We start from the raw sequence: 12746 nt of genomic DNA on the forward strand, positions 1-12746 counted from the left end.
AAAGAAAGCAGGGAAACACTTTTATGCACTTACATTTTATTTATAGAAGTATTAACTGTACATAATTCTTGATAATTATCGAGACATACTTTTTTTCTTTTTAAACCGTTGTACGGGGTCAGTATAATTCAGTCTCCATTGATTTTTGTGGTGGGAAAAGCATTTTTGTGCAGGTAGGGATGAGCTGGATTTCCCACTGAAAAGGTTGAAAGTCTTCGATGCACACGACATTAAAAAAAAAACAGCTGACCTCATATTGAGTCTACTCCAGTGTATCGATCACATCCACTGCCCTACAGAGTGGTTTGTCGGATGAAATAGATTCTTAAATATTTGGTAGGAAAAGGTGACAGTGCTACAAGTGGAAACAACCACACATAAATAAATAGGATGCTTGTGTTACTGTCGTGACTAAAATAATACTCCGTGTTACTATGGATGAATTGTGCAGGTTGCAGGAAAGTATTTAGCAGTCGCTGTCATCAGATGCTTTTCTGCATCAGGTCTTAAAGTTTTATCCTCCTGCCTTTTGATTCTTGTGAGTGTGCAGCATCCCTTTCTCTCACACACTATTCCAGGTATATCTATCCACCCAGTAAAAAGTGTAGTGATGTGTTTTTAAGCCAAGAAGGTGATAAAATGATGTTCTGTCATGTAATGCCATTTTTATGACAACGTCTTAAATGTATATTATATTACGGGGGGGCTTAACATTAAACCTCTGTACAGAAACGCTTTATCAAGACAAAATCCTTTCCTCTGATCTGCAGGGACCTTTACCTAACTACCTCTGGGAAGCAATCTCATGCAAGACAAATATTTACACCATTTCATCCTGAGGGGCCTTAATGAGAGACAAACTATACCTTAGAAAAATACTTCAGAATAAAGCTATCATAAGAAATTGGGAGCAACACTTCTTTTTTTGCATAAATATGTAGGAAGGCCGTTACAGGCTAAGGCTTTTGGAGAAGACTCAACACACAACCCTCTCAACTGTCAAAACATCTCTAGTGTCAGTCCTTTTTCAGTTCTTTTTTAACTTGTAGTCTTTGCTCGCCCGTACGGCGGGAGCCTGATTCCACTTCTCTCTCAAAACAGCGTTTCAATCGTGTCCGCCGTCACTCGTGTGGCTGAAGGGGGAAGACAAGAGGAGGTTAGACAACGTAACACAAATACAGGAACACGCTTGATGAGTATTCTGTCCTAAGGTAATTGAGCCTCTGAGACGTGGTCACAAGGCTTGCTGAAGCTCACGCTTTGCATGTGTGAAATGCTGTGTGAAACTGCTTAGCTGTTCCTCAGTGAGTCTAACACACAAGGAAAGTCCTGACTAGACTTTTGGGGAAATAATGTGATCTTACTTGTCGTCTCAGGGAGTGTCGTTCCACCGGAGTGTTGTGCTCCCTTTCTTTCGACACCGAAGCCCGTCTTTGTCGAACAGGCAGGAAGATTCTGCGTGGGACTGTTCGTTGGTTTCTTTGCTACCGGCGGGGGAACTTTGTCCAACTTCAGACCTCCGTTAGCGATGCATTTGGATCGGTCGGACACCCGCGTGAGCTCGGCTGCCAAGCTTTGCTTCAGACCTGCCTGAGCTTCAGGGGAGGAGGCTCCCGTGGTCTCAAAGATGACCTTCTTTGTGCCCCTAGAGAAGATAAAGCTGGCGGTGGAGGCGGGGGACTTGTGCATGTCACATCCCTCTGGGGGTTTTAGGGACCCTTGTTCACTGACGGAGCTGTAAGTGGAGGATCTCACACCCAGTCGGGATGGGAGACCATCTCGAGAGGACATGGCTGCGGTTTTCATACGTATGGCTTCCTGTAAGCGCATGGAAGGAGGATGCAACGCAGAGGATGTCTTTACTGCCTGAGGAGATTTCATTGACAGAGATTTGCGGATTGGCTTCTGCGGAACGGTTTGAGGCCCTGGGACCGAGGTCGAGCAGTTCTCCTGAACCAACTTGTCCTCAGATGGAGCTTTCTCCTGATCTTCAGTCATGTTGACCGATCTGAGACGAACCATCTGAAGCAGGGAGGGGGTGACTAGAGGTATGTTAGCATCCTCTTTAGGAATAGGTGCGCTTTTGTGGCGATTAAGCAGCTCCTTGCTCCTGGGGTCTCTGTTTGGCACACTAGGCTGTCGTCTGAAAGTAATCCCTTGGGGGAAGTTGTCTGCTGGTAAGGCGGGTGCTACTGGGACAGATGCGGGAGGTTGGGCACTGACGGGACGCTCCGTGGGAGCATCGTGCTTCAGGAAGCTGCAGGGAGGAACTGAAGCTGGGTTCTCTGCTCTTGTATTTGATGGTGAAGGGTGTGCTGCCCCTGGAGGAGATGGTACAATCGCTTGACTGGTGTCAGTTGCGGTTTGAGAAACAGCCGGGGACAAATCTGGAATTGGTCCATGCACGGCTGTCCAAGCTTCACCCGCATCCTCAGCTGGCTCTCCAACTTCCTCCGTGTGTTCCTTTGAAACGTCCAGCTCTGTCACACAACTGTCCATTACATCTGGCTCACTGTCCGTCGGTAAGGGTGGAGGAGGTGGAGGAAAGTCCACCTCTTCTCCTCCGTAAAAGACAGAGTCCCCTTCCATAGGTGGCGGAGGAGGTGGCCAAGAAGACTCTCCAGGAGGGTTCTCCTCTTGTACCCTGTGTAATTCACCAGGTGGCGTTGACACCGATGAAGGAGGCGTCTTTCTTGACGGAGGAGGTGTAGGGTGGTATGATGGAGGAGGGGTAGGTGGCGGAGAGGCCTTGCCAACTTTGGGGACCTCCACAGATAGTGTCTGCGTGGACGTAACCTCACTTTTATCCATCGCCTCATCACTGTTATCGGCTAAAAGTGTGACCCCCCGCTCTGGGGATGTTGAACTGTTCTCAACCACTAAACAAACATCTGACTTGAGGCTGCCGCTCTCTGGCCTCTGCCTTTGGTCCAGTGATTGCTCCGGTGAGACCTTTCTGTTCAGTACTGTCACAGGTTTCTTCAGGACTGGAGGAGGATCTTTCTTTGGACTCTTGGAGCCCTTCACCGAAGGGCTGTTACTCTGCTCTTGTTTCTGAACGTCTGCACTGACTTCCTTCCTTTCTTCTTCAGTCCTCGAACTTTCCCTACTCTCAATCTCCTCGTGAACACCATCGGGACCTGTTCCAGTCAAAGTCTCGAGGTTTGCTTTGCTCTCTGACAATTCTCCAAAGACAGATTGGTCTCCAATCTCGTCAATGGCTTCGGTCTGGGTTCCCGCCTGTTTGACTGTGCTGTCTTGCGCCTGTGCTTGTTGCTGGGTTACTTTGCTTACATTAGGGCAAGGCCCACACAGGAACTCAAAGGTGCGCCTGTTGTGAACCCACGTTTCTGGCGGAGGAGCACATGGCGCTTTGACTTTTGGAGGTGGTGGAAGGTTCAATAACTCTCTGACTTCAGCTCCCAATGCCTGAGACTTGTTATCCGGAGTGAAGTCTTTTGCGGTTGTAGTGGGTGACAATCCCTGTGGGGGCAGGGTGGGGCCGCTTGTGAAAACATCTGGATTGACAGGGTCGGACGTACCAGACGATAGAGAGGTAAGCGAGGAGGCGGGAGAAGCTGCTGAGGATGAGGCCCGAGACACTGATCTCTCTGGTTTGACAGGTTTCATCTTCTGTTTGTCAGGGGAGGTTGGGGAGATCCCTTTGGGGGAGAATGTCGGAGTGCCACTCTGACTTGAGTACCCACTGGAAGGAGACACGGTCCGCTCAAATTTACCCTCTTCCGAGGACGTTTTCTGAGGGGAGGAGCTACTGCATTGAGGCTCGGTTGCTCCCTCTGTGGAGATGATTGGTTTCATCTCATCCTTTGTCACAATTCTTTCTGTGGCATTTGCCCCATCTCCAGACACAGAGTCATTGAAGTCCACCAGCACCTTGGGTTTGCTACTGATCTTATTACCATGCAGAGAGTTCGTTCTCCTCGGAGGTGCCGGGGGTTGCTTCGTCTTCATAACAGACAAACTACGATTGAAATTCTGTGTGGTCTTTTCATCGTCCCCGGAAGCCACTGACCCAGAAACAGACTTAGATCCTTGACCAACATCTTCCCTTTTACTGCTGAAGCTGCTAATTATGCTAATTGAGCTAGCAAGACTGACAAAGTCTTGGTCCCTGCTTGACTTCTCTGTCTGGCTTTCCCGTCCATTCAGACTCACCCTCCGTAAGTTACCACTAAGCGTGCTACCCTTGGAGGATACCGGCGAGGAGTTTGACACGGTCTTTGATGACTGTGACTCGCTCCAGTTGAACCCCAAAGCCGATAGAGGCATCAGTGCGGATTCGTCGTGGGAGTTGTCGCCATCACCATCTGATCTTCTGGACAACAAAGGGCTGACTGATAAGTCCCCAGATGCAAGGCTGCTCCTGCTCACAGTATGGATATGGCCGCTTTGGTTTACACTGCTGCCTCTCGTCCTGCTGCTGCTGAGGTCAATCTCTATGACTTCAATTGAGGCTGGCAGGACCGCATTAGGGATGATTGTAGACAAGTAGGTGGCTTGAGGAGATATGGACATCACAGGACCCTAGAAAGAAACAGGAATGTAAATTTCACAGCATACATTTAAAAATAAACAACAATAAACCAGGTAAAACACAAACAATGGGTCTTGAAGCAATATCTTAACTGAATTGATTCTTACTTGAGGTTCCTGGAGGAATCTATTAATTGCTGAAGGACACAAGGAGAAAGAAGTGGTCGTGCCAGGTACTGCGAGGGACTTGGGTCTCGCGATTGAGGTAGGGCAGAAGCAGTTTCCGGAGCCCTGGTGGTTAGATGTCTGCTCGTCATGGAACATTGCCTTGAGGTGCTTCCTTAGCAGCTGTTCCTCTACGGTAGACTGTTTTGTATTGGAAAGGAGACCATTCTTAAGTGATAACAAAAACAACAACCACTAAATCTGTAATGAATTATACGCAACTATTGTGAAAAACGCTTTACCTCCAGCTCTGAAAGGTGCACCTTCGGTTCCTCCTCATGCGATGCTGGAGTCTCTACATCCACCGTTGGAACGGTAACTACACCTGATTGGCTGTTAATGAGCTTTCCGTCGTGATTAGGGGTGGAATCAAGCTGCTGGAAGGTTGAGCTTCTGTGCAATGCTGCAAAGAGGGCAGATCACTGTCAGTCAAGAGTTCACCACTCAGGACACATTAAGATTACTGGTTCAACGTGCCTGTGTGGACATACCAAGCTCCTTTTGGACCTGGTTGGGAATACCCATGATGGTGGTTCTCCGGCTCCTCTTCCTGCTCTTATCTTGTGCCTTAACTGGATTCAGAGGCTTGAATGTTGAACCTGAGCAACAGAGATAAACCTTTCTCATCACCATTACTGAATGAGGTTATTTTTTAAATGGGAAAGCTGCAATAAAGCAATTGGTGAAATTATGATACACGGTAACACATTGACACACACACACACACACACACAGAATGTCATACTCTGCCGTCCAGCTTAGATATTCAAAGGCAGGGAGCTGTGAACTTGGAGCTTTTGAGAAACTGACTATAAGCCTCAGATGTGTGTGCACTGTGCATGTTGCTTTTCCTTTGATTTCCCACCATCAACTGCAGGCACCAAGCAGCTGAGATGTGACATGCATGCTTAATAAGTACATGCTGGTGATTTGCCATAAAAGCAGCAAAACCGGGAACGAAGCGCAAACTGCCCTGCCGCACAAGCACTGTGATTAGCTCAGATATAAACGAGACGTGGCCGACTTCCTTTGGCAGCCTGTCTCTGAAGAAGCACACAGAGATATGGTCTACCTTGGCGGGTGAGCGGAGGCCTACTCGACGCAGCAGAGGTCAACGTGGTGTCGGTACTCCCGGCGGTGGATGTGGACACCGGGGAGCCGCCTCCGTCCTTGGAGCCGATGTCCTGCTCCGGACGCAGGGTGTCTGTAGACTGCCGGGCACACACATACGCACAGTGTTTATTGAGTTTGGCCAGATTCTGAGTGTGTGGGACGTGACCAACAGACTTTTGGAGCGCTTACAGCAACACTCTCATCGTCGGGTGAGTTCACTCCGTTGGTGTGTTCTGTGGGAACGAAATGGACGAGGATGTTCAGGTGGGTTTTCAGTTATTGTACATGAGTATAAAACACAAATAAAGGCCAGTAAGTGTGAACTCGTGTGGTTTCACGTTGATAGCGCTGCGCCTCACCTTCCCGCTGTAGTATCTTGAGGCCCTCCTGGGCCTCAGAGTGCAGGTCCTCCAGGTACTGCGGCCTGCTGCCCTCAATGAAGACATTCTCCTGGTAGTGTTGGGAGGTCCTGTAGTGGACGGTCAACCTCTTCTGGTCTTCGTTCCCTTTCGGGCCAGCTGTTAGGAGGGTTTGAAAAAGAAAGGGTTTGGGTTAAACGGAGAAGAAGACAAACAAGGCTCTCATGATAAAAAACAACTTGTTTTTGTGTCCTAAAGTGTGCACTTCAAGTTTCATTATTGACAAGCTGGAATTAGAACCAGTTTGACACAACAGCAGCTTTATTACACTTCTTCCTAATATTTAGTATCTGCCATTTGTTTCGTTCTATGGACCAAACACACCACACTTTACTCCGAGACGCACACGGTCTCCTCACGTCATTCCAACCAACTTTCCTCAATCTCTTGCTCGTCCTCTTAGGAGACAAACGTCAACACACACAAAAGCACACTCAGCTTTTTGGTCAATTTGTTAATTATTCATCAGCTTCACAGGGAATCCTCAGCACCTCCACCTGTCGCGAGCACGTGTTTATCCGTGCACCTTTGAAGCATCGCACTCTTTGAATCTCCTCAGCCGAGGGGTTTGGTGGGCAGACGTCCCAGCTTGACCAGTCTCCCAGCACTAAACTGTACGCCGGGCTAATCTCCTGCTGTATCTGTCTTCTAGCCAATGGTGGATTAGATTATTGGGATTGCCCGCAAAGATCTCTGTTAAGAAGCCACAGGACCCCCTGCTGAGGGACCTCCTGCGTGGGATCTGGATTGAGCTCTCCCCCCAGGATGGCTTACGTCAATGTCAACATACAGCCCAAAACTAAAGTAAAATTAAAACTGCCCACGGAGTCTGCGTTGCCAGCCATCTCAAATTAAGTTATACTAATCTTCCCTTGATTAAGAGATGGAGATTGCGTCGAGTGTGTGGACACAAGCCGAGATGCAAGCCCTCTGGTCCTAAATGTTGCACCATTGGCTAAGAAATTCATCTTTGATGTGAACACCAAAGACAGCCGTTGCTGGTGGTTTGCCTGTGAGCGGCTTTATTTTAGAGGACATCATTGACATGACGTCTTGTGAATTATGTAAACTACAGAGAGGTTTTTTTCATTTCATTATTATTTTTGGTCGCCGTGTTTGATTGCTTTGAGTGCTCGCTGTGTGAGTTATGTAAGTTGCATATTGTCTGTTTGCCCATCAAAGGTGAACCTGAGGTGTCAGCTTTCGCTCCTTTGTCACTCTCGACCGCGTGGCTCTGGATCTCACCTGGTAAGGTGACACTGCGCGGGTGTGGATGTGCACACTGTACGTGTTTGTGTGCACCCCCGTCCTCGGGCGTTCACACGGGGCCAGGCAGCCCAGACACAATGCCCTCCCCTGTGTGTGGCTGTGGGAAATCTCAGGTCTTTGTGAACCTCGGCCTGTGTGACGCAATCCAAGAAACACAAACCCGGGTTCCTCAGAAAACGCTGCTCATTGCTCAAGTTTAAGGTGCTCTGATCTCACTGCCAGTTGGGAATAATTTGAGAAGCAGCTCTTCATGAGAATCCGCCAGATCCCTGCGGGAGGTTTAGGGCTTTTTGGTTGATTTAGACGATCGCCAAAAAAGTTAATTAAGCCCCTTATCTCATTGGAGACAAGCCCCCTCCTCTCCCGGACTGCCTTCAACTCTAATTCTTGCATGCTAGAGAGACATTGAGCCGCAAAAAAAGAAATATCCTACTAAACCACCACTCCATACCCTCAACCATGCAACAAACACTTGGCTTGGTTGGCATTGAGAATTGGGTAAAGGGTCTGTTGCGCTCTATAAACCTCAGTATTACTAAAGTCAAATCAGCGGTCTACCAAATTCCTCCATGCGAGTCATCACTCACCCTTCTTCTTGAAGACCGACAGCAGAGCGTGGATGCTCTTCCTCAGGTAGACCACCATGCCTACACCAGCGCCCTGGCAGATACAAAATTAAAACATTGCGGTGGAGCAAAAGCAAAGTCCGACGAGTCCCCCTTCTGCCAGTGGTGTGTAAAATCTGTCTGTTTTTACAAATTAAAGGATCCAGATGCTGCGAGGAATGCGAGCGACCGTTGATGGCGTGTCAGCAGAGCGAGAAGCCCTCTGCGTCTCTGAGTGTGTGAGGGACTCGGGAAGGACAAGTGCACAATAAGATCTGCTTCCAGCCAAGCAGCCCGTCCCAGCTGCCTTATCCCCAAGTCAGATACCCTCCTCCCTTCCCCCTCTCTCTCTATTTTGCTCTGTCGCTCACACTGGCGCTCTCCATTGCGATGCTCTCTCTATTGTCAAATGAAGGCCCCCCCCTCCCCGAATTAGCAAAACGGCTTTCAAAGTTTGGCTTTGAGGAGGCACACACCCCCAATTCACTCAACACAGACAGGCGCGTGTGGTTGTGAATGCAGAGAGACTGAAAGATAAAAAGAAAGCAAAAATTTGAGCTTTCTCAGATTTACTCAAGACCTCCGGACCAAGAAGTAAACACTCCCCACTTTGTTTTATGGCTTCACGTGTCAAATATAACTATAAATAAAGCTAAAACTTTTCAACATTACACATTTGATCTTATTTCCATTATTTTTTTCAACCTAAAATATTTTTACTGTTTATCATCAACATTTTTCAAACCATCATAATTTTATTATTATAATAATAATAATTTATTATTTCAACTTTTCAATATTTTCTTTAAATTTATTTTATTTTATTTTTAAAATATCTTCCCTTCTATTCTTAGACTAATTTTTTTTTTTCAACATTTTTAACTTAATACTTTAAACCTTTTTTTCCATAAAATCTTTTGACACAATATTTTCAGACCTTTTTTTGCACAATATTTTTCGACCTAAAAATTTTTGTTTCCGAGGACATCACTGATCTATTTAAGGTTCATGTAGTTTTCTTTTCTGTAATCAAAGCCTTGCATGAGTCTGACATTGTCTCATTATCTCAGGCTAGAGGCTCTACATTTGACAGTAGAGGTTATGTCCTCACAGTGAAAAGGAAAACAACTATTCTGACGCTCTTCCTCCATCACTCTCACCAGTGTCCCCGTCTCCTCCCTCAGTCTGCTCCGTTCCCTCCTCCTTCACATCTCTCTCTCCCTCTTCCTGTCTGGTCCCCTTTGGCTCGTAGCCACAGAGGTCTAGTTTGAGTTAAAAATAGCTGACACAGCCTCGGTTCATCATCGCAGCTCTCACGCGTCTACTGATGTTTCCTGACAAAATGTAGAGGGAATGAAATACAAAACGGCTGTGAGAAGAAAAAAAACAACGGATAAAAAGGCAGATTCTTTGCCAAATAAACAACTGGAGCCGACTTCTACAGGTTATCTCCTTTCTATAGAAGCAGCAGTCAATCCACCCTCTGAATGGATGTTTGTTCCCGATAAAATGTCCCAGCAGGGGGGCTACAGCTGGTCTATACACCAGCTGGAGGGAGTAACCTTTATCCGAACACCTGCCGGGCACAAACCTAGTGAGGAAATTTCTCGGCCCGCGTTTGACCCTGGACGCTGGACGCACAAATTTCGGCGGTGGCTCGGCCTTTTGGGTCCAGTGGGGGCTCGAATAAGCCGAACGACTTCGGGACGGCAGCTTTACTCGTGCCAGAGGATTTACTCTGCCAGTGGCTTAACCTGTTCACCTGTCACGCTGGCATTTCCTTTTCCCCCTGTAAGTCATCTCAGTCTGCTGCTTAAAAAAACATCTCTTTCACTTGACAATTTCACTCCTTTTTTTATTTTACCCGTACAGTTTATCATAATATCACGCAGGGGACTATACTCATTAGCCTCTAACCCACATCCATCTTTGCGAGACAGTTTACCAATACGGGCCATGAGGGACTTTATGTTCAGAAGACTAAAAAAGTGCTGTGGCTCTTCCAAAAAGTATTTTTTTATCCAAACCCAGTCCCCTCTATGCAGACCTTTACTAAGTCTCTGGCCAAGCCTCGGAACCCCCCCCTCCCCAACCCCTGTTGTTCTCCAAGACCCCTCATATCAATATTCATTAGAGGGCCTAAAGAGACACCATCTGGTCTTGGGGAAGAGGGAAGAGAAGGGACGCAGAAGCTAAATTACACTGTGAAAGTAGCGTATGCAAACTTTATGCCAATGCAGATTCTCCAGATGTAACAACAAAGTGGGTGTTTGTAAAAAAAAACATTTGGCTGAAGAACCCATCGTGAATATATTCATTTGCAGTTCCCAGCAAATCCGGTATATAATACCTAAGAATGACTGACAGGACAGTCTTGACTTATAAATAAAAGGTAAATATGAAGCAGTTTTACCAGACAGAAACCCCTTCTCTTTGAGCGAGAACACATAGGGGACGTGGTCCTTTATCCACACACATGGACCTTCTCTGTCCACTAGAAGGCACTGTATCGACTCTGCCTGGCCTGCAAGTATGAGAGTGCAGAAACCGCAGGTCATCGGATGACACCACTTCCTGTGGATTCTACTGATGACGAAACGAAAACAGCAGCTAAATGTGAAACATGACTCCCGGTGGACGACCAGGCCCGAGCACCGACGCCAGCGCAAACACACCGATTGGAAGATGCAACGGTGGGGGTGGGTATTAGCCCATCGCGTGTCCTCATTAGGTCATCGGCTGCTTGGGAGGAGAGAACAGAAAGTGAGAGCCGTTCGGCCTCTTGTCACGACCGCGGTCATCATTGTCAGGTGAGCATTCAGGCCGCTGGGCGAGTGAGAGGCAGCCCGGTTTCCACTTCACGCCTGACCGGCCTGGAAGAAAAGGCCGCTGTGTGTCGCGCGTATCGATGGGCAGTGGGTTCGGTGCGTACATGTTGGGGTCGGGGAGAGGGGGTGGGCTTTAAAGACACAACAACAGAGATAGAGGCGGCGATATTGCTCACAGGTGTGGGGAACATCTGCAGAGCTGCAGGTTTCACACACAGTCACAGCTGTGGAACACAAACACAGGATGGAGCTTCTGTTACTTTCCTCCCGGGTCTGGGAGATTGGCTGTAAAGACAATAGTCATAAAGAAATACTTTCTTTTCCATTGAAAGACAAAATAGTTCGCTTGGACCGCTCAGAACTTTTTATTTCCACCAGCATTACACATGTTGGGTACTATTTTCCTCAGCGGATGAAGACAGTGTGGTGCTCCAGTATTTACAGCAGCAGAACAATGTCTGTGAAAGCTTTCGATAGCCAGGCGTATATTTCTTTAAAATTGTTTGCTCAAGTTGATGTAAGGCGATGGGCGTAAAAACAGATGATTGAGAAACATTGATTAACCCAAAAGTCCCTCTTCTCATGTTTTATGCAAAGGGCTCAACTGGGTCATAACATTTTTATATCGTAGGACTCCAGAAGAAAAGTTGGTAGAAGCACTGATTTAATCAACAATATAATATTTCTTCGACACTCTGTGTGTGTATGTGTGTGTGTGTGTGTGTGTGTGTGTGTGTGGGGTCATCCAAAGTCCAGCACTGCCCCCCCACACACACACCGTGTGTGCCGTTGGTCGCTTAAGGTTGCCTACGGGTTCTTAGAGGTAATAAAACTGCCGTCGTACAGGAGAAAGGAGTTCAAATGTGACCAGCAATAAGCCTCGCACCAACACACACACACACACACACTCTTTGTTGCTCCCCTGATGTGTTTTCCATGGCTGTGGAGGTGCACTTGATCTATGAGCTCCCCTCCATCGCTGCAGCATGAACCGGTGAGTGAGGCTTTTGACGTGTCTTAAGGAAACAACAGGACCGGATGTAAGTATTTTGTGTGCGACGAGGCTCATTTGTTACTGTGACTGAACAGTTGTACAAAGAGCATGAAAAAAGAATCACACCAACCGTAAAAGCTGAACTATGGGACTCCGGGGAGGTGGAGACAGACACCGGGACGAAGGCCGAGGAAATGGGAGGAGGAGGAGGAGGAGGAGGCAAAGGGAAGGAGATATATCTAAAGTACTGCATATGTCTCCACACGGGAACCAGCGCATTTCTGATTTCCTCCGGGTGGGTCACAGAGGGAGTGAGATAAAGAGGGAACGAGGAAGGAGGAGAAAGGAACCAATAGAAGTGGGGAACGAGGACAAAGTGGGAAAATAATCTGTGGAAAACGGCATCAAAAAGCTTCAAGACATTCGATACGGACGCCTCACAACGCTTGATCCGCTGGTCCCTCCGTCCACCTACAGCCTCAAGACGAGATAGCGAATGGCTGACTGGCGTGGGAGTGGGCTCGCGGCGGTCCCCAGGGTGTCCCTGGGAAAACAGCGTGTTTGGAGGAACGCGAAGGCCTCCAGACTAAAGCCCCCGGAGAGGACAAGGTCGTGATTCATTGTTTCCAGAGTCACAGAGACAGATGCCGATGACTCAAAGACTCTGCATCAAGTTGTTTAAACAGCAAAGTAAAACCACACAGGCGACAGCACATAGGAATCTTCTTTAAGGCAAATGTATTTGAAGAATAAGATCGTTTTACTGGTTTGAGGGAAAGATTTCAAGCCAATTTATTTA

General features: G+C 47.6%; 1 protein-coding gene across 4 annotated transcripts in view; it reads right to left on the bottom strand.

Moving 5' to 3' along the window:
- Positions 1 to 19: 19 nt before the first annotated feature.
- Positions 20 to 12746, bottom strand: part of nhsl3 (NHS like 3) — a 29403-nt gene continuing 16676 nt past the window's right edge. For 2 of the 4 annotated variants that reach the window (XM_040188111.2, XM_040188112.2), the window contains 8 exons: positions 6192 to 6350; positions 6022 to 6065; positions 5792 to 5930; positions 5211 to 5318; positions 4962 to 5122; positions 4663 to 4860; positions 1365 to 4545; positions 20 to 1133 (listed from right to left, as the gene is read on the bottom strand). In XM_040188111.2, coding sequence (XP_040044045.2) covers positions 1093 to 1133; positions 1365 to 4545; positions 4663 to 4860; positions 4962 to 5122; positions 5211 to 5318; positions 5792 to 5930; positions 6022 to 6065; positions 6192 to 6350 — 4031 coding nt within the window. In that variant the 3' untranslated portion in view covers positions 20 to 1092. Of the gene's footprint in view, positions 1134 to 1364; positions 4546 to 4662; positions 4861 to 4961; positions 5123 to 5210; positions 5319 to 5791; positions 5931 to 6021; positions 6066 to 6191; positions 6351 to 8107; positions 8409 to 12746 lie in introns of those variants that run through there. The other 2 variants (XM_040188113.2, XM_078080949.1) reach the window with 2 other exon arrangements.

This window comes from Gasterosteus aculeatus, chromosome 10 (genome assembly GCF_964276395.1).
Source record: "Gasterosteus aculeatus chromosome 10, fGasAcu3.hap1.1, whole genome shotgun sequence".
NCBI classification, from domain to species: Eukaryota; Metazoa; Chordata; class Actinopteri; order Perciformes; family Gasterosteidae; genus Gasterosteus; species Gasterosteus aculeatus.